Source organism: Temnothorax curvispinosus, unplaced genomic scaffold, assembly GCF_003070985.1.
Source record: "Temnothorax curvispinosus isolate PA1 unplaced genomic scaffold, ASM307098v1 QBEX01006268.1, whole genome shotgun sequence".
NCBI lineage: Eukaryota > Metazoa > Arthropoda > Insecta > Hymenoptera > Formicidae > Temnothorax > Temnothorax curvispinosus.
This window is the reverse complement of record NW_020216048.1, coordinates 1-24882: the sequence shown is the minus strand read 5'-3', so window position 1 is coordinate 24882 and position 24882 is coordinate 1. Positions and strand designations below refer to the sequence as shown.

The 24882-nt window shown below is 38.5% G+C and overlaps 6 protein-coding genes across 9 annotated transcripts; 4 read left to right on the top strand and 2 right to left on the bottom strand.

Moving 5' to 3' along the window:
- The first annotated feature begins 51 nt into the window (after positions 1-51).
- Positions 52-1489, top strand: LOC112455611 (peptidyl-prolyl cis-trans isomerase NIMA-interacting 4). Its single transcript, XM_025017633.1, has 3 exons — positions 52-236; positions 845-964; positions 1061-1489. The coding sequence occupies exons 1-3, from the start codon at positions 132-134 to the stop codon at positions 1217-1219; spliced, it is 384 nt and encodes a 127-aa protein (XP_024873401.1). The 5' UTR covers positions 52-131; the 3' UTR covers positions 1220-1489.
- Positions 1490-1507: 18 nt separating this feature from the next.
- On the bottom strand, positions 1508-6965 carry LOC112455609. 3 transcript variants are annotated; one of them, XM_025017630.1, is made up of 6 exons: positions 6690-6965; positions 5285-5845; positions 4526-4666; positions 2731-2910; positions 2485-2650; positions 1508-2116 (listed from the first exon to the last, which is right to left on the bottom strand). In XM_025017630.1, the coding sequence occupies exons 3-6, from the start codon at positions 4635-4637 to the stop codon at positions 1915-1917; spliced, it is 660 nt and encodes a 219-aa protein (XP_024873398.1). In that variant the 5' UTR covers positions 4638-4666; positions 5285-5845; positions 6690-6965; the 3' UTR covers positions 1508-1914. The 3 variants fall into 3 exon arrangements, with proteins under 3 accessions (XP_024873398.1, XP_024873399.1, XP_024873397.1); XM_025017631.1 differs by lacking the exon at positions 6690-6965 and having other exon boundaries at positions 5285-5461; positions 5558-6673; XM_025017629.1 differs by lacking the exon at positions 6690-6965 and having other exon boundaries at positions 5285-6673.
- A 150-nt stretch (positions 6966-7115) lies between these two features.
- On the top strand, positions 7116-11849 carry LOC112455603 (zinc finger protein 773-like). 2 transcript variants are annotated; one of them, XM_025017616.1, is made up of 8 exons: positions 7116-8047; positions 8667-9207; positions 9365-9632; positions 9724-9921; positions 10003-10170; positions 10251-10443; positions 10513-10770; positions 11158-11849. In XM_025017616.1, the coding sequence occupies exons 1-8, from the start codon at positions 7925-7927 to the stop codon at positions 11401-11403; spliced, it is 1995 nt and encodes a 664-aa protein (XP_024873384.1). In that variant the 5' UTR covers positions 7116-7924; the 3' UTR covers positions 11404-11849. The 2 variants fall into 2 exon arrangements, with proteins under 2 accessions (XP_024873384.1, XP_024873383.1); XM_025017615.1 differs by having other exon boundaries at positions 7119-8047; positions 9362-9632.
- A 206-nt stretch (positions 11850-12055) lies between these two features.
- LOC112455604 (pseudouridine-5'-phosphatase) lies at positions 12056-14049 on the top strand. Its single transcript, XM_025017617.1, has 5 exons — positions 12056-12249; positions 12345-12463; positions 12686-12904; positions 12967-13199; positions 13281-14049. The coding sequence occupies exons 2-5, from the start codon at positions 12409-12411 to the stop codon at positions 13458-13460; spliced, it is 687 nt and encodes a 228-aa protein (XP_024873385.1). The 5' UTR covers positions 12056-12249; positions 12345-12408; the 3' UTR covers positions 13461-14049.
- A 102-nt stretch (positions 14050-14151) lies between these two features.
- Positions 14152-14835, bottom strand: LOC112455605 (NADH dehydrogenase [ubiquinone] 1 alpha subcomplex subunit 2). The gene is made up of 3 exons (XM_025017618.1): positions 14654-14835; positions 14464-14570; positions 14152-14316 (listed from the first exon to the last, which is right to left on the bottom strand). The coding sequence occupies exons 1-3, from the start codon at positions 14734-14736 to the stop codon at positions 14228-14230; spliced, it is 279 nt and encodes a 92-aa protein (XP_024873386.1). The 5' UTR covers positions 14737-14835; the 3' UTR covers positions 14152-14227.
- Positions 14836-17231: 2396 nt separating this feature from the next.
- On the top strand, positions 17232-24455 carry LOC112455623 (synaptic vesicle glycoprotein 2A-like). Its single transcript, XM_025017652.1, has 10 exons — positions 17232-17575; positions 20133-20201; positions 20312-20473; positions 21003-21165; positions 21252-21373; positions 21523-21761; positions 21835-22013; positions 22331-22626; positions 22756-23043; positions 23270-24455. The coding sequence occupies exons 1-10, from the start codon at positions 17539-17541 to the stop codon at positions 23314-23316; spliced, it is 1602 nt and encodes a 533-aa protein (XP_024873420.1). The 5' UTR covers positions 17232-17538; the 3' UTR covers positions 23317-24455.
- The last annotated feature ends 427 nt before the right edge of the window (positions 24456-24882 follow it).

Below are 24882 nucleotides of genomic sequence, written 5' to 3'. Positions count from 1 at the left end.
GTGGTATTACCTACAGCCATCAACCTCCGTTGTTCTCAAACACACGCTCTACTCCCCGTCGACGGCGCTCGGTTTGACTTAACCGGCCTAACCCGGAGATCAGAGATCAACACTGATCGACACGTGAGATCATGCCGCCGAAGAAGAACGCCGGTGCCGCGAAAGGAAGCAAGAGCAAATCCTCGGAGGAGAGCGGCGGTGGGAAAGCGGAGAAGAAAGGAGGGAACTCGGTGAAGGTATTTACACATTTTGACACTTATCGCTCGTCTACAATAGCCGCAAGAGTATATGCGGTAAGACGTAAGCATCAGTAAGCTATTGACTATAAATGGGATTTTTACAATTCAAGAATAATCAACTGTGGTTGGTCAATAGCTTACTGCTCACGTCTTACTGCATACTTTTACGGCTATTGTAGAGACGAGCCATTTTACAATACATTTTAAATTTATCCTGGGAGCAATGTGCGTGTCACACGTATGTCATTTTCTATCAATGCGGATTAACTTTAATCTCGATTTAACTTATTTTTTATCTTTTTCCAGTTCTAAGATGATAAATAGTAAGTTAAACAAAGATTACAAGTTGATCTACATTGGTAGAAATGGACAGTAATCCATTGTTCAATAATTGATTGGTCCAGCTACAATTGTATATAAATAAGGCCTGTTCTTTTTTCAGCTGAACTTCCTGTACGATTTATCTTTTCGCTTTTTCTTTCCAACATGAAAAGAAAAAAAGAAAAGATGAACCGTGCAGAAGTTTAGCTGAAAAGAACAGGCCTATAGACTACTGTTTTCGATGACTGTCGTTTGATTTTATACGATTATTCCCCTGGCCACAGGTTAGACATATCTTGTGCGAGAAGCAGTCGAAAATACTGGAGGCGCTGGAGAAGTTGAAGGCTGGTCAGAAGTTCAACGAGGTCGCGGCGACGTACAGTGAAGACAAGGCCAGATCTGGGGTAATGTGAAGAATATACTTATATTCTCTCTTGATACATGAACAATTGGGAAGGTAAACGTGTTTAAAATGTTGCATTTTGTTCGTTATCTTTAAGGGTGATCTCGGTTGGATGACGCGAGGTTCCATGGTAGGACCCTTTCAAGACGCTGCCTTTGCGTTACCAGTTTCTAGCCTGGGGTCTCCGGTTTACACGGATCCACCGGTGAAAACAAAGTTCGGGTATCACATCATAATGGTGGAAGGTAAAAAGTAGTCGGAAAAGTAGTTGCCCAAACTTTTTTAACACTTTTGTGAAACTTGTTATACAATCCGATTGAGTAAATATATATTATATCATTTAAGTAATGATTTGTTTGATATCTGTGATATTTATTATACTATAGATAAACGCGTTTTGTATGTCTTACATTTTACGTGAAGAAAATCAGGGCTTGCATAGGTATTATAACGATACATGTCATAAATTGATGCGTAATAAGTAAAATAATGTTTTCTAATAATAAACGAATCAAGTTATTTATTATTCATGAATTTATTGCTATATTGCTATATAGTAATAATGAATATATAATTAGTGTAATATTTTATTTTAGGAAAATATAATTATATATGTAACTTTTCGTAAACTAAAGTAACCTACAAATCCTGAACTGCAGTCTCTATCTATTAAATATAATTTTCCATCTATGATTATATCTAGGAATATAAATAGTGATATTTCCTGAAGGCAACATAAAATTTCTCACGATTAAATAATTCGTGTTTCTCGGGCAAATGAGAGAGTATGGAGGTATTAAATATTACAATAGTAATAAATAAGATGTTCTATATACTATTCAGTCGCGTTCACTGGCGTGCCGCATAGATGCGTTTTCGTTGTAACTTTATAGGTGCTTAAGCCCGTTCAAACAAAGGTAAAGCTATCGGTCCTTGAAAATTTTTCTTCTATTACACACGGATATTGGGATTGGTGAAGCGGACATATTTCAGGAGATTCTCATTGTCCTCGCAGACCCACGGTTTCTTATGATGACACGCCACGTCGTGCCAGTTCACTCCATCGTTGTAGAATTGATTGAGGACCGCAAGGCAATTTTCGGGAGCACCGCCCTGTATGGCCTCGCGATTGTCAGGTTGTGGCTTGCCGATGCTAAACAAAACGTATTGTCCAAAATGAAAAAAATCTTGCAAGGTGCCATGCACGCATCACTGTTGCTTCTGTCATTAAATATTCGAGGAACTTGAACCTTGACTATTGACAATGTGCGTGCGTGCGTGCAGAGATTATTGATTACAGAGCAGATAATAACAGGGATTCGCGATGAGCGGATAAAAAGAGATCTAATCACAACCGTTCGACATCCTTGGTCTCAATAATGAAAGTAACACTTACACTCTGTCAGCTTTGATATCTTGATGTAAGCGTTCGAATGGGAACGTGTTATATTCGCGTACAAAATTACAGGCCGATGTGCGCCGCGAACGTGCATTGTAATACCATTGAATGACAAGTCTTACCCGCCGCTCTCGGACCAGTCATTTTGACTACGATCGTTGGTCGGCGCGAGCTTCTGCAACTCGGCGGTCCAGAACCAGCCGTTGATATGAAGGGGCTGCAGATCCGGCCGGTCGCAGCCTTTGAAGTCGCAGAGGCGACCGGAGGTCCAGATATACTTCACGTTGTCTACAAGAGAAACGTTTAATTTCGTCATCCTTTGTTTTTGCTTTCACAAATACAGGCTCGATCTGCAGAATCATGCATACCTTGAACGATGCGGCTCTTGATGAACTCGTTCTCGATGGAGGTCTCCAGCGAAACTAGGTCCATACAACGTTGTCGGCAGAAGTTTCTAGCTGACAGCCAATCCACCTCCTGCCCGGCTGTCCTCGGATCGGCCCACGAGAAGTAATAGCCTTTTCCTTTGAATCGTTGATGGATAGTTCCTGCGAAAAATCGTAATTAGAAGATGAATCAGATAGATAACAGACAATAGACCATAATCTTCATTAATATCTTTGAACGCGAGAGGTATGTGGTATGTTCAAGAAGAGTCCGGAGGTCTCTCGCTCATTCCCGGAGTGAAAGTTGCGAAATTAGTGTCAGTCGTGACTGCGACCTCGGAGACCACAGTCACGACCTAGACATTGGCACCCGCGTAGTATGCTGATTACATCGTCACTTTCTAAATAAAGAAAAAGAAAGTTTTCTATGAGGTGTGTCCTGGAACGCGTGTGGACAGGGCTACGCCTAATGAATGAATAATCGATTATCAGTTCCGCGCGTGACACATTTTTCCGGCTTTGAGAACAAAAAGCTCGTCGATAATGCTCCAATCGATAATTTTGTTTTGGAATTCAATTCCTTTACTAGATTTAGATTTTTATGGGAAAAAAAAGGAATTATCTTATTTTAGTGGAGACAAAAAAGTTCGAGATAAAAAACAAGAATTAATATTTTAAAGAAAATTCAATCTTGTATTGGGGTACATTCGATAATATTCTTGAAAGCAGGAAAATTCGATTGATAACTCTTATCTACTCTCAACAGTACAGCTCAGAAAAATCTGGAAACTACTTACAATTAGCTTCAAAAGATTTTCCTGACATTTCCATTTCAGATCTGAGATCAGATAATATGCGATACAATGTTCTAACAGTGATACATTATCATCGCTTCGACTCAACCGAAAACGATGAACGTGAAAGTGCCAACCGACATTCCGTACTACTTACAACGGATACGCGAGGATATTTCCAATTCAAATGCGTTCGAGTTACACCGCGCCGTCGGTGTCATCGTCACACTTTCTATAACGAGCGTGAATACCGAGGAAGATGCGCGAGATGTAAGTCTTGAACGATCACGCATAATTAGTGACGGTATATCGATGTAAGAGGATTTGCGATAGACGGGATGTAAGAGGATGGCCGAAGAGTCGAGAGCGACGGTAAACAATGACCTCGAAGCGTGCCGAGGCGGAGTAGGAAGTAGATAATGCAGACGGAAGAAAAGAATCCCGTCATGGGATCACGGGTCACGGCCTCTCCTTAATCAACAAATATTGAAAATACTTTCTCTAATTCGAGGTTCCCTTGGATAAATAGCCGAAGAAAATGATGAAGAAGACGAGGGAAACAGGAAGAACTCTCTCCGGCGTGAATCTTCGAGCACCGCGGGAACATATTATTTATCTCAGCGGAAGATTTTAACAAAAGGAAGATTCTAAGTGACCGATTTCCACGACCAATCTAGTCGCATAAAGTTTAATAATGGCAGTAGTAATTTCCTGCATCAGTCGAGAATAATAACGGCATTAAATTACCTTTAATTTTTACAAATTACCTTTAATTACATTTAATTTTTAAACAGTGATATGATTAAAAAATAATTTTGTACGACTAATTTTATTATTTTCTTCATTTCTCTCTTTTTTTCTTTTTCTTCTCAAACAATATAAAAATTTTAGGGATATTTTAAAATTTTAGGATGTCCTTATATAAACTGTTGCTTGGATAGATCTTGATAAAAGTAACGATACATAAATATGATGAGACTTACTCTGCGCGCAAAGTGTTGGATTCGGCGATTCCAAAAGCCGAGTACCGGGTAGTGGACGGAATTGGGCGGAGGACAACGTCACCAAAGCAGCAAGAAGCACAAAGGTTATCATTTTTTTTTCTTTTTTTTACGCTATGGCCACTAAAAAAAAATACGAAATTAATATTATGTAAATAATTTAATTAATTAATATTATGTAACCAATTATGATAGTTAGCGAGATTTATTTTAATTAGAGAAATTTAATATTTTTTTAGCGTGATCGTTAACGCTTTCTTCATTATCTATTAGATTTAAATGCCTGAACTTTCGTGAAGAAGCGACTCTCAAACCGGTTCCACGATTCCAATATTATATAGGGTGGTACCTTACGCCCAGCCTTACTCTCTAGATATAATATACTTCAACTATGTTAGTAAATATTATTTTTCTAACGATTATATTATTGTGAGAGCGTTTATCTTATTTACGAATTATTTTCCTTGCTTTGTCACGCGCTTGTGTGTCGCAAACAATGTTAAAATATAATTCCGTTCAGATCCATTCGCAATAATTTTATACATATATATAAACGAGTAATATATAAACGAACAATTATACGCGAATCAAATACAAGAAAATATAATGTTTTTTTTTATTTTAATCGCGGATTAACTCATAATTTGAAATTTAACGTTTTATGTATAGAAACCTTGTTGTAATCTAACTTCTCTTCTCAAAATCTGACCTTAATCGTATAAGATCATCCGTTGAACTTACCTGATACAATCAGCTGCAATCGAGTATTTTTCTTTCCGATCTTATCTATTTCCTCTCTGAACCCGTGATTGGTTGTAAGATTACGTTTAACTTCACGAAAGAGATGTCAACAGGACACTATGATATTATCCCGCAGACGGTCTACGAAGAACTGCAGTGTCTTCTTGGCAGGCACCCCTATATATACACAATGAGGACACATCGTGTCAGTACTTTTACCACCGGGCGAACCACGAGCGACGGGTTTCGTCCACCACGAAGACCTCGACGTACGTTTCGTGGATCGCTCGCTCCCTCCCTCCCTCTTCCTCTCGTACAAGGAGGGTCATGCTCGGGCGTGGAGTCGTCGCGTTATTTCCGACGGTACTCCGAGTGATGTTCAAAAAAATCACGCATTCTCGATACACCTTTTCTCCGAAAAATACGAAAGATTTAAGAGAGCCTTGCGTTAGAGGAGAAAAAAAAACTTTCCCGCCGTTTGCCATGTGCGGCGACGATCGCCATCGATGGACATGAAAGCGGAGAGTACGCGCGATGACATTTCGTTCCTAGAACGTATCCCTGAAAAATGAAGTGGATCGAACAGTTATTGCAGCCGCGAAGGAATATTAAAACCGTGGAAACGTTGCGAGCGTCGTAATTTGAATTTGACATGGTTTTTCGAGCTCTTCTCGCCTATTTTCTGAAACATGATCATTCGGGTGCCCGCTTTCGATTTTCACTTGTTTGCGAGAAGCTGATTAAACTGGGCTATAATCAAGCCTATTATAGCTCGTGTCCACAATTCCCGCAATGACCACAGTTACTTTCTAGAAAACTTTGGAAACGGAAATGTTTTTACGTTTAAACGGAATTCCATGTACATTCTGGCCTGACAAAGGACTATATTTTAAAGGGCTTCCACAAGAGAGAATTCAAAGACAATTGTCGTAACGTTTCTGAAATATTTCGAGGACATCTGTTGCCGGAACGTATAAAGCGTTTTCAGGTTTTAAAGAAATAATTCATCTTCGAAGGTCGATACTTTTGCGCGGATTCTGTGAAAAGTGGAAAGTAAAATCTCTGTTTGTCGATGCCGAGTGAAAGGGGAGTACACGAAAGCATGGAAATTGAAATAACGCCGCGACAAAAGTTCTCGGTAGAAGGAAAAAAAAAAGTACATTCCGCAATACTCGCAAATATGTGGAATGGATTATTAACGGCTTGTTCGGCGCGATCGTATATTTGCCTGTTTGCTCAGGACGGGGCCGTTTGACTGCGTTTGACACGTGGACACATATATCGATGACTTTCCGAGAAAACGCGAACTTTCGCTAACACGCCCGTTGAATTTTAATTAAGCGGTTCGTTCGGACATTTTTTACGGGTCTAACGTGATCGTGAGTCGATCACCAATGGCTCACACCAAGTATCGCTCGCTCTCGTCCTTGTAGATCCTGAGAATTTTTCCTCATGTGAATGTTTGCAAATTTCCACTCTGAAAAAGTTCAAGTTTTTAGAATCAGAATAAAAATATATTACTGTTGAAATTGAGCAGCTCAAAATTAGACGCTATAATATTAAAAACAAATAAATTATTTTCTTTTAATTGCTTGAGATTTAAACTTTTAAGAATGTTGACGTTAAGTACGTTCGTTGTCGGTCAATATCTTTTATTATTAAATAAGACTGACACCGTTTGTTTTTCCTTTGTCTCGACGCGCTCAGATGTCGTAACACCTGGTGACTTCTATCAACGTGTAAAAGGGAGAAGCGGCATGCCGATAACGCTCGTTCGACAAATCTCTTTGTCCCAGCAAAGTATGGATTTAACGAAAATAATAAAATAGAAAAATCTCATTATATACTTTTTTGTTGGAATTGAAACAAAAGGACAAGGACAAAGAAAGAAAGAAAAACATACGTCTGCCAGAGTTCATCTATAAATTTCTACGTTTAAATGAATACTCGCATCTCATCCCCGTTCTACCAAGAATTATTAATCTTCATTTAATGAATATTATCGATTAATTAGCTTTCCCGGGGCGCCGTTTAATTTATCTCACTGACATTCCGTCCAAATAAATCTTTACAACTTCTCGAACGGCCATGTTTTAATTTTTCGAGACACTCGCACGATCACGCCCAACGTTACCGACCACCGAGAAGCGCCGGCGCCAACAATACCGGCACGCGCCGTGCGCGCTCCGAAGTCCGATGTTTTTTTTTTCACCCCAAACAAACGCTGAAACGCTCCGAGTGCGCCAAAACGAGTGGTGCATGTTTTCGTGGAGCCGCTACGGGGTGCAACGGAGTCGGGAGTACACAGACACGCTTGGCGCGGGGACGAGGACGAGGTAGACTCGCCGTGCGAGTCGATTGCAGTCGATTGAACGGCGCGTCTCGCGAGCAACAACTCCGGCCGCCTCTCTCTCGTCGCCCTCAGCGCGCGGCTTCTTCGACCGTGGGCCCAACATGTCCGCTGCGATCCGGATCGGCGTTGTCCCCGGGATCGTTCCGCACGCGTGCGGCGCGACGCGATGATCCGCGCGCGAGGCACGCGGCCTTAGGGGGTGAACGCGATGCGTCCACGGGCGACGTCGACGACGGCGTACGACGACGACGATCGCGGCCTCGCGCCTCGCTCACCGAGCGACGACGATGACGGAGCCGGAACTCTGCCGGTTGTGCGCCGAGACCAAGGAGAATCTCATCGGGATCTACGATCCCGAGGGCCACAAGCTCGCGATCGAGGCCAAGATCGCCAAGTGTCTGCAGATACAGGTATATCGTCGCGGATAATCTGTGAAAACCATCTGCCTGGTTTAGGGAAGAACGGAGTGTCTTTCATTCAACCACACACAGAAAAGACATAATATTTTACGTATTAACTTCGTGATTAATAACTACCTGTTATCGAGTTTCAAATTCTTTGAAACAATGTAAATATTTGGGTTGATGTACACTTGTTTATCTTTGGGAGCTTTCCAGCAAGTGATACAAGTCGACACAAGCATCGTTCTATCCTATCTTTCTTTTTTGAGTAACAAAGATAAAACGATACTTGTGTCAATTTGTGTCGCTTGCTGGAAAGCTCCCTTTATTTCATTACATTTGTGTATTCAAAGAATCTAGGTTCTCTAAAATACATTTATTTATTTAGTGCTTTAATAAAAAAATCGCCTGTCAGTTTAGAGATAAACTTTAATTTTGCAATATTCTTGTTACATTTAAGAAATTAGCATAAATCTTGCAGAGGTAAATTTTAAATTCATTTTCATCGGAATAATAAAATTATATTTTTTACACGTTAGAAAGTAGCTTACTTGTAGGCTTAATTATCTTACTTTGTATATCTATTCCTGATATACTTTTATCTGCAATGACTGTTTTGATTGTGTAGGTTCTCATGACAGATGGCTTGCCACTTACGGTTTGTATTGACTGCTGTGATTCATTGAACCTGTGCAGCGAGTTCTTTGAGAAGACCAATCGAGCACAAATATCTCTAAGACAATTGCTGACAAATCCAAAGTCCGAGCCACAACCGATCGAGCCGAATATAGATTATGTCGAGGAGACGATAGAGTTTCCAAAGAACGAGGTTAACAACGAGGAGATGGTCCAGTGCCAATTACCTGGCAGTTACATCAACGAGACGGTCAATATTTTAAATACTTCTTACTTCATCGAGGGATGTGCGAAAAACGAGAATACCAAAACTCAGGCAATGCAAGATAATGCAAAACAGAAGAAGTGTAAGATGCAGATAAAGAAAAGCTCTCCTAAACAAACTAAGAAAAAGTTGAAGAAAAAAGGCCAGATGCAAAAGACGGAAGAGGAGTCCGAGCTCCATATATCTTCTGAAATAGACATCAAAGAACATCCTGTTCCTGATGCAACTTTGGAAGACAGCGTTGAAATCGTAGATAATTATATGCCAGGTAAGATAGATTCATTTATAAAAAATATATTTGCTTTTCATGTTTATTATTATTATTATTATTATTATTATTATTATTATTATTATTATGTACGCATACATATAATCGATGGCTATAGTTTATCATAGATCTAATATAATATATATTTTTAAAGTAGAGACAGAATCAAACTTAGAAATAAGAGAAACACGAACGGTGGAAGCAGCGAAGCATGGAAGAAAAAAGGCGGAAGGTCTAGACAGATATCCTTGGTTATGCACAGATTGCAATGACAAATTACCATCTCTGGAGGCATTAGAGGAGCATCATGAAACGGTGCATAATCAACAAGCCAAGTATATGTGTGTGCAATGTTGTAAGGTCTATGATAAGTACTATGGATTCCTCACTCATGTTAAGAGGCATAAGAATAAGGCGAAGTTCAGGTAAAAATCATTTGCTGTTGTGCTACTACATATATTGCGAGATCTTTGTGATATCTGATGTATATTTGTTAATAATTTAATTTACTTTCAGCTGTGAAGATTGTGGAAAATCATTTGTACATAAAAAAGTATTGGACTCTCACAAGACCATTCACAGCGAAGAACGGCCATTTGTGTGCCAAACTTGCGGTAAAGCTTTCAGACAGCAAAGTGCTTTATGTATTCATAATCGATGCCATTTGCCTGAGACGATGAGGAATAAATTTCAATGCGATCAGTGTGATAAAAGGTAAATAGTACATTTTTTTTTTCAAATTACATTTCAGAAAAATTTTTGTATTAATCAGAAAATACGTTTTTTTTTTTTTAGCTTTTCGACAAAACCGAATCTTGTAACACACAAACGTATTCATTCTGGTGTCAGAAACTTCACGTGCGATCAGTGTGGCAAGAGCTTCATACAGAAAGGGAATTTAGAGGCTCATTTCCTAACTCATTCACCAGATAAGCCATATAATTGTTCTCAGTGTACAAAGGCGTAAGTAAAAACTAAAAATATATATTCTTTTTCTTTCTTAGTTCTGACCGCCCCGAAATAAAAGTATAATAAAATTGTAGGTTTAAAACGCCCCTGCAATTGAAGAAACATGAAACGGTGCATACTGGTGCCAAGCCACATCAATGTGCTGTATGTGGACGAACTTTCAGAGAGAAAGGAACTTTGAGAGAACATCACAGAATTCATACCGGCGCGATGCCGTTTACCTGTGAATTCTGTGGGAAGTGCTTCCGTTTCAAAGGGATATTAACTGTAAGCCATCATTTGCGGGATCCAACTCGCACTTTGGATCAATTTAATACAATCATTTCACAATCGTAGACGCACAGGCGACAACACACCGGAGAGCGTCCGTATAGTTGTTTGGATTGTCAGCATCATTTCACGAATTGGCCAAATTATAACAAGCACATGAAACGTCGACACGGAATCAACACTTCTCACACTAAGCATTTGACCAATAATCAACAATTGCAACAGCAACAGTCGACAGAGCAAACGCAGTCACCTCAGATACAACAGCAGTCTGCTGGAGAGGATCCACTTTCTATACCTCAGACAGAATCAACGACAGTACAAGTAAATATACATTTTTTTATTTGCTAAGTGCTGCTTGTTTCTTTGCATCACAGCTCTGGGTTAAAATTTCCAAACTTTCATTAACTGCTTTCGTTAACGAATTCTTAACGACATTGTCATTAATAGTTACAGAATAGGGTCTACTGAAATCGAACGCGGATCTTTTGCTTGATAGGCAACTGTTTTAGCATTGAGTTATTCAATACTGCACTTTATATGTAGACATTGATAATAATTAAAATTGGGAAAAATAATAAATTAAAACATAGCTTGCAATCAAGATGATCCAGACTGAATTGAAATATATGAGAAAACACGAATCTTGTTTAGATCAATTGTATACATCCGACTAACGTAAAGGATTACTTTAATGCTGTGTTTTTACAGGTAATACAAGCAGTTCCTCATGCCTCAGCATCACAACCGATAGTCATTCAAACTATTCCAACAACTACCATTCAGACCTTCCAAACGGACGTTAATAGTACTGTTCAAGAAACGGTATTCAGAGACCGTACTTTAACAAACACGTATTTTAATACAGCATTACAGAACATTTTGCCAACAAACTTGCCGTATAACTTTTATAGCATTTCTAACGTTACGGAGAATGATTTAATTCAACATAGATAAAAATGTTCGTTAAGACTAAGCATGAATAAAGACGATCATGTATTTGTGCCGATTGATGAAAGTTGGATAGCATGCGATGGTAACATTAAAATCAATACAAAATTTATATATTTTTCCAGAAATCCGAGATCAAACGGAAAAATCAATAATAATTTCAATTATGTATAAAAATTGAATTGAGTAATAATTTAAATAATTTCGCATGTAATCCTTTCTCGCGGAATCTAACAGATGAGAGATTGGCACGAAAACATGGGAAATAGTGAATGCATTATGTAAGTAGTATAAATCTTTTGTATAGAATACTATAGGACAAAAAACAGACAAAGTAACTGATTATATACGTTTTCTATTGTATTATTAGTATTGATTATATTAGGTTAAGAATTGTGTATATATACATATATATACTTGTTTAGCCACATTTATTATCAAATACACTTCGTGAACGCATTTCGTAAAAATTTTTCTAATAAAAATGTATTGTACTTCCAATTCATGTGTACTACGAACTTTTACATTCTCATGATATCCGTAATCTTTTTTCTCTAAGTTTCATGTAATCCATGTATTACATAATACAAGTATTTTACATTAATTTTTTTCATTACTTATCGAGATAATTGTTGAGTAAATGGCGCGAAACGCGCTCCTCTTTGTTCGATGACTAATTCAGCGGAGGGTTCTTCATCGAAAGGTTTAAAGCGATCACGCGTGGGGCTAATGTCAGAGGGAGAGGGGGGACATCTCACATCGGGCATCGGGTATCGCTCAATACCGTATCTATACGAAATCTGGTTGCACAAGCATTAGCGGTGACTAGCTGTCTTATTACGGAACGGAAACGTTAGTGAAACGTGTCATTGATAACGCATTTTCACACGGATAAACTGTTATTTTTGTCGAATAATAAAATAATTCCTGTACTTTTTGAAATACAGATCCTTACGGAAACTCCGGCGGATAACCTTGGATAACCTAAGATAATCGACAGCTGCTTATAGAATGGGTTTTCATAATGTCACTCATTGCATTTTCGACATGGACGGTTTGTTACTAGGTATAAAGACCCTCTCCCTCGGGATTCTCACGAATGATTTTCTATGATTGATTTTTGTATTAATTAAAATTTCATTTATTATGTCACTTTGCCGCTCTGCAACGTGATGATACATTTTTCAAATTACATTAATTCCTTTTGGCGGTGACATTGAGATCTTTACAGAAATATTTGTTTCGTAAACAGGAAGATAATTAATATTAGTTTCTCTGTATTGTATAGATACGGAATCCCTGTATACAATGGCATACAATTGCGTCACTCAGGAATATGGAAAAACATACAGCTGGGAGCACAAAGCAAAGATTATGGGTTTTAAAAGCGCCGAGGCCCTACAAAAAATAATAGATATGTTACAGCTGCCGATTACGGTGCAAACGTTTGAAGACAAGCTCGCTCCTATATATCAAGAAGTGTTTCCTGGATGCGATCTTATGCCGGGTAAGTTTTAAGAGATAATAATGATTTAGCACCGTATCCTGATCGATTTTACTCGCACACAGGTGCGGAGAAGTTGCTGCAGCATCTTAAAAAACATAATATACCTATCGCACTGGCTACAAGTTCGAGTGAGGACAGCAGCGATTTAAAAACCCAGAAGTGGAAACATCTATTTGACCTGTTCGATCACAAGGTGTATGGTGGTTCCGATCCAGAGGTCGTCAAAGGGAAACCACATCCAGATATATTTTTGATTGCCGCGAAACGTTTCCCTGATAATCCCGATCCTTCAAAGGTTTGTCATACATTCCGATGCATAATTTTATACGTATATTTTTCAAGTCAATTCAAGCTATATTAATCTGCCTGTATATAGTGCCTAGTCTTCGAAGATTCGCCGAACGGTGTGCAGGCTGGTATTGCCGCTAAGATGCAAGTGGTAATGGTGCCGGATCCTCAGCTTCCCGAAGACGTCTTCAAAAACGCTACCCTAGTCTTAAACAGTTTGGAAGATTTCAAGCCGGAGGATTTTGGACTACCGCCATTTGTAGCATAAAACTGCATATGCCTTAATTTGCGAAAGAGAGTATTAGACGTATTAGATTCAATTTATCGTATAGATAAAGCAGATAATTGTCGGCGAAAAAGAAACAGAAACCTGCAGGCAGGTTTTCCCACTGGCGAAGTACTGACTGATGTAAATAGGTTTTTGAAAAAAGAAAAAAAGAAAAGATGACACGACTATTATGTTCTGGAGATGTATATTTTCACATACAACATAGGAGAGTTATCACTGCCTGAAACCGAAAACTTACATCATACAGTTGGCACATATCGCATACAAGAGATCTCTGCAGCATATGTTTATTAATGGTATGAAGCGTATGAAGTTCCAGTCATCGTTATATCTACGTTTATTGATTTACTTATTGGGCGTTAAGTTTCGATGTCGGAACTTATCCTCTGATGTTCCTTTTTTTTACACAACAATTACATTTTATTTTATTTTAAGTTAAAGTGTAAAACGAATATTCTTAATATATAAAAATGATGGGAAAAAAGTAAATATTTTTTGCAAGAAAATGGCAACTCTGTGCATTTTTCTTGTCAATAATTTTTATAATCAAGTTACAAGTTTATAACCCATATATCTTCATCCAGCACACATTTATATGCATGAAAAAAAATTTCATTGATCAGATAAGATTCAATGGATTCCTGACAATGCGATCTTCAATCACCTTTCATTCAATTGATACAGCTATTTTATTAAAACACTATACATATTATGATACACATACTTATTAATATAATAAAGTATATCTATTTTTGAGACGCCAACTCTTTAATCCTCCCAAGTATCTCTTCGGATTTCAGGTTCGACAGAGGCACGCTACGTTCTACGCCGAATTCTGCAAAGTCGACGTCGTTTAGACGAATTTATGAGAATTAAGTGAATGATGACACTTGCGTTGGGACGAAGAGGAGAATGAAAAGCGAGCGATTTGTAAAAACCATCTGATATCGATGGGGATAAAGTGACGATGTTTTATACGTACCGTAACGCGCGTACAGTTTCGGTTCGATCGACGAGCATTCCCTGATCAAAACGGGAAACCTCGGATTATTTTTCTTCAACGATACATATTGCTGCTCGATGAAATCTCTGCAAGGTGCACACACAAAAGTTGACGAGACTGTAAATAAATTCGGATCGCAGATGGAACGTCGTCTCTACGATTTCTTTACCTAACGCCTTGACTAGATTTGGACGTTTGGCAGAGAAGGATCCTCAGCTCTTTCAGGTGTTTTCCAAATTTCACAGAAGCCATCTTCCAATCGTTAAAAACTTGGAAAAATACGGATCGCTCTCATCACAATTTCTAAACCTGTAAAATTTTGTGTTTTGATCAGGTTAAGTTAGAATCCCCGTTGTTATGTCATTGGATTCATGTAGTCGCCACCTGAATCCGCTTTTGTCCTCCGGAACCTCGTAACAGATTTTCCAATTCTAACTTGATCGATATGTTGATAAAATAGAAAATACAATTGAAAGGATAAAAATAGAATATATGGTTTATAACTGTAATTTCAAAAATTACTCCCGTTTTTTAATCATTTACTATATTTTCCCGAAATTTTTAAGAGAGTTAAATTTTTAATTTGCAGGAGGCAACTTTACTGACCATTGGTACTTCGCTCTGCGGAAATTAAAATTCTGAAAAACGAACACAATATATCAGTAAGAGATTATCAAGTAAGAGATGCCACGTTAAGTAAAAGTTTAAAAATCCTTTTAGAATTATATCGACTTTTGTTTACATTAATTTGTTAAACTATTTTATTTTATACCTATATTTTGAACGAACAAAATACCTATGTACATTTTATACATTCTCTGTCTCTCTTTTATCTTGTTTTCTATACATACTCATTGCATTGATATTTTTTTTCCTCGTTTGGTTCGCGCGCTCTCTCGCACTTTTACTCGCTCGATTTTTTACTCTCCGTAAAAAAAAGTAGAATTAATATATCTATACAATTATAATGTATATAGACGGTTATTATAGATAACGGCAATTGAACTGGATATCGATCCGGTCCTAATTCTCAGGTCAACGGACATACGTCAATTTTTCGCTCTTCAAGGGTTTCTGGTCCCCTTAATGAAAGAAGAACCGCACCCACGGCAAACATTCTTATAATTGCTCGCGTCGCCCCGACTGGCACCTATACCGTGTGTATAACGTGTGCGTACACACCTTCTCGTTGTTGCGAGTCTACGATATGCTTGAGGATAGGATAGGTAACGTTATCCGTAATAAGATATTCGGAGACCTCCAGAAATAACACATTTTTTTCTTAATCGCAGGTGAAGGCATCGATGACGCAAGGAAGTCTCTTTTCACGCAATTAAGAAATTCACTTCAGCTTATGAGCAAAGAACTTGTGACAAACAAAAACAATTGTTTCATCAGCCAATCTATATTTGACATTATTTAACGGAAATAAAGGTATGTATATTTGAAATAATCCTAAATAACCGTTCAATTCTTTTTTCGATCTTCCGTTCCTAGGGTCGCTAATTAGTAATTATATTAGCATGAATTTAATCCGGAACCTATTAATGAACTTTTTCACTTCTAAATAATATAATAAATATATATCGAAAACGGAAATATTTATCAAGTATTTATTCAATACATGCGTAATTTATGTTCGTACGATTTTTCACGGAAGAGATCGAATGCGAATTCTTATGGAAATGCTAAATTCTACAAATATTCCGAGGAGTCTAAAGCGCGATGTTTAATCGTTATTAGGTACATTTGGCGGAGCGTTCCAGCGGTCAATAACAATGAGACTCGCTAGGGCATCCCTTTGTGGAAGCTTAGGAGGCGAGGAGCGCGCTCGTGGAAGAAAAACGCCGAGCGCACCGCGTCCTGAGTGAGATCTTGATCGCGAGCACGGTTATTTATAAAATGTTCGCCGTTGATGGCCATTGAAGAGTAGTTATATTCGTCTGCAATTAAAGTAAATATTGTCCGAGCGATCACGCGCGGATTGACTTTTCCGCCTGACAGGTTCTCCAACAGCTTTCCGACGCGATGGCAAACTGGGATAACGAGTCAATTAAACAAATCTATCGTCCGTCCTGCCAAAAGTGGCTGTTTTGTTGCCACGCATATCTTAATTCTTTGTTGCTACGTGTGATTTACGTCGCGCACACGCACATGGGGGACCCACGTGAACAGGTGTATCTTTTTAGGAACTTTATTTAGATGGATAATTCATTTAGATTCGAGTTAATGACGCGTGAAAAGAGCTATGAAATTCAAGGGAACGATAGTACATCGACTCGCAATCGAGTGTTTTAACTGTTAACGTGAAAACATTGTCCCACTTTCTTATCTATTCCAATCTGATTTGAGCAAATCATCTTTTTTGTTTCAAAAATAATTTAATACAAAATAATAAAAAATTGTATTTAACTTTGAAACTCGATACCAAAATAAGAAGAAACCCTTTGTTGCATTCTACATAAATTTGATTTTAATCATGTTTTTACGGCGGTCCACTTAATGTACATACGTTGTAAATGTTCTCACAAAAGAAATCAAAGAGTTTCCGGGGATTGATCATTGCAAACGTCAATCGCGAAGAAAAAATTACATGCGTCCGTTAATAGAAAAAGATGATAAATAAATAGATACAGTGTAAGTTTGGATTCTTACAAATTTAATAACAATATACGGGAGTTGAGTCACACATGTCGCATTACGCGCTTACGAGACATTTATAATAGATACTTAATTATCACTGTGACGCAGGTGCATTCACGTGGACTAACGGGGCCGGCGATTCCCAATTGTGCGATCGGCGCGGCAAAGTGGGGAAGGATTTTCGGATCGCGCGATCGCGTAACGTAATATTTAAAGCGCCGCGACGACGGCACCGATCGATGTGTCGATCCATCGTCGTCGACGAGCGACGGTCTAAGGGAGGCCACCAGCGCGGCATCTCTGTACCACCCACGATCGACAGTCGCAGATTAGGCTTCCTCGCGACCGAATAGACTTGGTGCCTGCCTGTTAGCTGCTTCTGGTCCTGGAAATTTTTCAGGGCGCCGCATCATGGCCAGCCGCATCTCCACCGTCTCCCTCTCAATAGGTCAGTCTCGTAATTCAATACATTTTCAGCGGCATTCATCGATCAATGTCTAAGAAGTAATACAATCGAGAGATTTGCATTGTAATAGAGATGAACGTTATGCGCTCTAAATTTACTGAAAATTGATAATGTTTCAAAATCAAAAATTAAAAAAAAAAACATTTTTCCTTAAAACTATAAAGAGATTTTCGACTAATCTTAGAATTGAGATTAAACTTGGGATGTTTCACCGAGATCCCGTGAGACTTCAATGCGAGGGATGGGACAGGGTTGAGACCTATCTTCCATCTGTTTTCTCATTTGGCACGAATTCATAAGATGTGTCCGGGTATCGCCAACCGATTTGAGTCTGGTTGTTCAAAAATTGCTCCGATAATACCGTTTGCCTTTCTGCTTTGTCGCTTCTGCCTGGCGCCAAGTTCTCGGCTTGCTTTTCCACGCAAGCAGGAGAGTAAATATTTAAAAAACTTGGATATTATTTTCAGCAAAAAGTCGCTTTTCAATTTTGCAGCTTTTCAGCTTTTTTTTATCATCGATCGAACTCTTAACACATTTAATCTCGTATTAAGCATACTCCATGAACAATTGACAAATTAATTAGTAACATTATAACCGTTTATTATTTGTATATTTGTATATTTGTACATTTACACATTTGTATATTTGTATATTTATAACGTTTGTCAAGAGCTTGTTTCAAAATACTCCACGTTCACGTCGTAATCATTGTCGCTTTTACGTTTGCATTTTTCCTCTCCTGGAGCGATAAGTGCAATCGGCATTGTAGATTTACAGGTGTAACTTTTCTTTCGAGAGAAAAGCGTTAATTATTAAAACAGTTTGAGTTTAAAAATAGTTCTCACAATTGACGATTCACATGGTTCGGCGACAAATTGCCCTCGCCGTTACACCAATTGCGAGCGCAATAGCGAAACAATTCGCACAATTGAATGTAACATTTGTATTGTATTGTGCATCTCAATGGTATGCGGTGGGCAACATACTCTACAACAAACCTACGAACGCTGGTCTTGAAAATTTAATAAAAAAAAAACAATTTCGCAGACTAATTTGCATTCTATATTTGCAAGATAATTAACGAATTGTGAGAACGGAGCAGAAAGGCGCGGTCCACAAAAGCGCTCTTACGTCAACGCGCCGTCAACGTAGCGTTCGCGCGTTTGCATCAAACAATCGGAAAATAACGCTCCTCGCACGCGGCAAACACGATATTGCGCGTGGTTTTATTTCAACAAATACGGATGACGAAATAAAGAGGCGAATCCCACAATAACTTGGCTTAAAGTCGTTACACATTTTTTCACGTCTTTATCCAAAGACATCCCGAGATCTTGAGCAAATGCAAGAATCATTAGAACGATATACCGGAAGAATATTGTGCGAAAATTTGCTCTAACATTTATCTACGCAAATTGTCAATTAAAATTTTACGACAACAAAGCACGAAGCTCTCTTGAACGAACTTGGAGATGTTTGAGCAATGACACGGCGCATCTCTCTCGTGTTCGCGGTGTTTAAGTGCTCTTGATGAAATACGTATACGATTCGGCGGGATTTAATAAACTTGTCCGCTGCACGTTTAACAGTCACGTGTCCCTCCCGTTCGCGATATTAACGTACCTTTCCCGACGCGAATTGACAAACTCGTTCGACATATTTTTAATATTACGCAGCACGTCTCACCCCCGTGATTACGATATCGAAGTGTCGCTCTTGACGCAATTCAGAAAGACTTAATCAGGTCATGCCATGCATATTTAATGATTATCATCGGTATCGCCGGGGCAATTAGCAAAAGTCGGAAGCAAGCCGCCGTAATCCTGTTAGTCCGCGCAAATCTTATTATCTCTTCTCCCTCTATTTCAAATTAATATCTCCGCATACACGCGCCTAAGTAACATTGTTTAGAATAGTTTGATAGGAAAATAACTGAATAACGAAAGGAAACCGCCGTTATCGTTACGTACCACGTTGCAGCCAATCGTGCATAAATTTTCGAAAATTACAGATTATCGTACAATTATAAACAAAATTGATCCTTTAATACCTTTGTGTTTTCTCCAAGATCGCGTACCGAAAACGCACTTTTATCACGGAGAATTAACAGCTAAATATATCACGTCGTTACGAAACGAGTTGCGCATTGTTTTAATTTCACAATTTTTTTTTTTTACGAAGACGAAGGAACATTTTAAGCATGCGTAATCAGTTTGTGCGTGCACACAGGCGTGACATATCTCTGAAAATTTTGTCGCTTTATCAAAGAAACGGGACGCAAAGGGATATTCTCGAATGGATGTACGCCTGTTTATAAAACAATCTATTTTCTCCTCGAATCTTGCACGAATTCTCACGCGAATGCTCCCCGCGTACGTGAACAACGCGATACAGCCCGAATACGTGTTCACGGAGCGTACCGCAGATATCTCAGGTCTTATGCGAAGAGAATGCACCTTCAGACGTTTTATCGTTACAAGTATCGTGTTGGAGAATGTTTCTTGACGTATGAATTCAGGGGAATTTTTTTGCCTTTTAGAAAAGGAGACCAAGGATCATGGGGTCAAGGAAGGTACCATGGACTTTGAAAAGGCCATGGAGATATGTGGTGAGTCGTTCTTGTTGTGTAATCGTTAAATAATAATATTAACTAAATAATGTTGGAAATATATATTACAGAATAATTGCCCTATTAAAATTTGCTGCAATTGTTCCTAGGAAATGGAAGGTATCAATACACTTTCCTGCTGGTTTGCGGCATAATATTCATCTGCGTCGGCTGCCAGTATGGAGCAAACGCGTATATCCTGCCGTCAGCCGAATGCGATCTGAATATGAGATCTGAAGAAAAAGGATTGTTGAACGTCGCCTTTCTCATAGGTAAAATTTCGAGACACACGTCTAAAATCACAGAGCACTTTCTAAACTCGTGCACTTACATTCAAGTGCTTTAGATGTAATTACACATTTTTAAATTCCTATTCTCAGAACTTGCCTCGATCGCTGTTAAAGTCTCTTTATCTTAACGACGAATTAAGCATTGACTACGCGGGCGAGTTTTTCTGGCGGCGGCCCACTCGCGCGGCACACAAAATTAAAATTAATCCGCCGTTTTTCGTTCGCGCGAATGAAACCTCGCTGCTTCTTATCGCCGCGTAGCCGCAATTAAAGTTGACCAGAAAATATAATTTAAATCGGTGAAATCTAGTGACGATTCTGTCAATAGCAACGTTCAATTCTTGCTATTGTCTGCACTGCGAGATATAGCGATCTACGGGTATTTAAATTTTGTGCGAGAGCTTCTGATGATCAACATTATAAGACACATCTCTCAAATTTTTGCATATATTTTTCTTAAAATAATATAGATTAATTAAATATCTAATTCGCGCATGTTTGACCGTTTCAGGTTCGGTGTTCAGCGCTCTTTTTTGGGGAATCTTCGCGGGTGCTTACGGAAGAAGAAACATCCTGCTGCTAAATCTCTTCACCGACAGCATCGTTACACTAATCGCGAGTTTTGCACCAAATTTCAAACTGCTGCTAGTGTTCAGAGTCATAAGCGGATTCTTGTAAGTATACAACTGATGAAACGGCGAATGTGTTATAATGTCGTTATAATCGTGTCTTCGATATGATTTTTTGGGGCTCTTTTTAGGATGGGCGGGCCCGGGTCCTTGGTGTACACGTACCTCGGCGAGTTTCACGCGGAAAGTTACAGAGCGAAGAGCATCTGCTTCCTGGGCTTTTTCTTCACTCTCGCTTGGTTAATATTGCCTGGTAATGACTCCCTTTTTTACATTATCAATAAATACGAAACTCAGAACTGTATACTACTTCTTTAGAGAATGAGCTAAACAATCAAATGTACTACAACGCTAAGACGTATAGGCTACCACAATATTAACTTATTGAATCGTTTCATCTAGGTTTAGCGTGGATAATCATACCGTTGCCGATATCCTTCGATTTCTACGGCATCCGGTACAATTCCTGGAGATTGTTCCTTGGCTCTTTAAGTCTGCCAATTTTCTCTATTGCTGCAATAACTCTAACGTATCCGGAAAGTCCGAAATTTCTGGTGTCGCAAGGCAAGACTGACGAGGCGCTCGCGATTCTTCGAACGATCTACGCGGTGAACACCGGACGCGATGAAAGCGAGTTTCCGGTAAGTACCGAAAAGTAATTTTTATTCTTTAAATGACATCGTCAGATTCACTTAATTAATGCGACGTACCTAGGTGAAGGAACTTCTCTCCGAAGCCGTGTTCGAAATAGAGAAGGACAAGGCACCGTCTTCGTCGGATGTGCTAACGGAATTGCTGAAAAATATTTGGTGGCAATTGCGCACCATTGCATCGCCACCACTCTTCAAGTACGCTTTACTCTTGTGGACGATTTATTTCACCAATATGTTCGGGTAAGTGTCTCTTTAATTTTCTAGCTTTCGAAAGACTCGTACCTTCAATTTAATATTCTATATTCAATTTAACATATATATTCTGTTTAAAAAGTATTTAAAAAAAGAATTGTGCGATTTCGTACAAAATTTTTTAGCAAACAGAATTTCTATATACTAAACATACATTTCTCTTCCTTATTTTTATCACAATGTTATATATAATTAAGAATTTAACTGTTAATATAAATAAAGTGCTGTTTAGTAAAAAATATATATTTTATACATATCGTTAATATAAAAAGTATTTTTCTATCTTTTTCATCGACTGTTTTTAGGTACTACGCCTTTAATCTCTGGCAACCGGAATTGTTCAATCGCTTCGAGAATTATCACCAATCACATCCGAATGCGTCCGTGACAGTCTGCGAGTTGATACACGACATGCAGACGTTAAATCGCACTGTTACAGAGAAGCCGTTCCTCGTTTTGGCGAACGGAGTCACTACGGAGTGCAAGCCGCACATAGATCAACGGGTGTTCATTAACTCTCTGACGATCAACGCCGTTTGCCTGTTGGGCAATGTCGCTTCTGGCTATCTAGCAAATCGAGTTGATCGTCGAACAATGCCAGGTAAAAACAGAGACAATTTTTTAAATAATACTGCAGCTCGTTAAATATATGCTTGGGTCTAAAATTATCCCAGGTTTTTCCTTTATCTTTTTTTTAACAAAAATAAAATTTTTTACTTCTTTCCTCCAGTGACCACAATGCTGGTGGCTGGCGTCGCTAGCCTCGGTATGTACTTCGTGAAATCCTCGCTGCAGATCCTTATAACCGCGTGCATATTCTCCCTGATGGCGGCCACGGCGAATTTCGTGATTAGCAGCGTTGCGGTCGACGTCTTCCCTACTCACGTGTCCGCCGCCGCGGTGTGCATGATGGTGTGCTTGGGAAGGTTCGGCGCGATGACGAGTAATCTGGCGTTCGGCATGCTGCTGGATCTCAGCTGCGAGATCCCGATATTCTTGGTGACCGGTATCACCATAAGTGAGTATAATGAAATCTCGAAAAACTTTGATGGCACCGATATAATAAAATCAATTTTGTATCGTCCGAAGAGTCATCTTGATCTTTTTATTACTGGAATTTACCGAATAACTTTTCTAAAACTTGGACCTAACGGAATAAAGTTAATTTATGAATTTTAATGGTGCTCAATAAAAGAAAAAAATCCGGGGAGAGATTAAAAAAATGAATAATTGATCGTTTTCAGTTGGTTCGATGTTATGCTTCCTGATACCGAGCAAAGAAAAGAAGTGAAGTGTCGACGCTCGAGGAAGAGACCGACGTGTTAAATGTAAGAAGAGAACAATCTGAAGTGTCGAACGAAGTGTTTTTTGTGTTATTCTTTCATCAGATGCGAGGTTCATGCAGTCTAGATTTAGAATACGTGTGAGAGTGACTATACCGATCTGTAAATAATAATTGTAAGCATCGATCGACAAGTTCTCGGTTTCTTTGCTCTCGCACAAAAATCTATGTGCCTTTCATAACCAAAACGTTCAGTGAAATCACACGATGCTCAATGACTTATTTCCAAGTAATTTACTCCGAGAAGTAACTTTTTTTTCTTGATACTCGTTTGTATAGTTACTAGGAATTAAATGACGAAAACCATTTCCTTATTAGTCGTTAACTTAATATCGGCTCGTCAATGACGATCTGATTTCACTGATCGGTGATACATTCCATATCGTTTTATTACGATCTGACATCGTGCGCTTATCGACCAGGTCGTTTGTAAATAACTGTTCCAATATTTATTAACTCGTATTGCATATGCATGTGGCATGTAATACGTCGCGGACGCCACACAACGAGGCATCCGATGTAACGAGCGATTCTACGTCGCGATAATGTACATGTTAAAAATAAAATTGTATGACAAAGGGAAATAATTAGATTAATAGAATACTGTAATCTAAAATAATAATTAAAACATAGCATGGTAGCAATTAATGGTAGCTTCTTATTAATGGTAGCAATTAATTACGAAAGGGAACAAGATGATAGAGGACTGACATATATTGAAAGAGGATCGAATATTGATTTGAGGGATTCGAGGAAACGAAAACGAGAGGATGATGAAGATGAAGAAAAACGAAGGAAATAAAAAATGTATTGAAATAATTTGATATTTTTAAATGTACTAACATCGTTAATATAACTTGGAAAGGAATTTTATCATTCGCTTAGGGACCGTTTCTCCTTCCCCAGGGCTTGCTCTAGCATCAACTGAACTTTACTATAGACAGCGATCGATTTATCCCGTCGACTTAATCCGTCAGAAAATCTTCGAAGAAAACGTTAATCGTCGTTGCAAATAGAACAATATTAATGCGTTCGAAGCTGTGAGAATATTGATTGATTCTGTCTAACTAATGTCTAAACTTAATGTCTAAACAATTAAAACATTTTAAATTTTTAATAAAAGACTTTATTTTATTCCCTTTACTAATTTAACAAATTAACTAATAAACTCTCACTTTTATAAACAAACGTATGATTTTAATACGTTCTATATTACACTGCTAATCAACGAGAAAACAATAGCGATAAGTGCCGTCATCGGGTCGGGCCCCGTTTAGCGGAAAGATTACTATTAGCTCTCAAAAGTGACGAACGACAAGAATCTCGAGAAATACGAACGTTTATTTTAACATTGTTATGTGTCCGTTAATGCAAATTATGCTCTCTCAAACGAGATTTGACAATAGAGAGTCTTAAAATGCTGTTGCATACGTTTTACATTTCAATATATATGCGAAACTTTCTGCCGCATTTTGCGTTTGCATAAATTATTCAAATGAACATAATTAATAACTA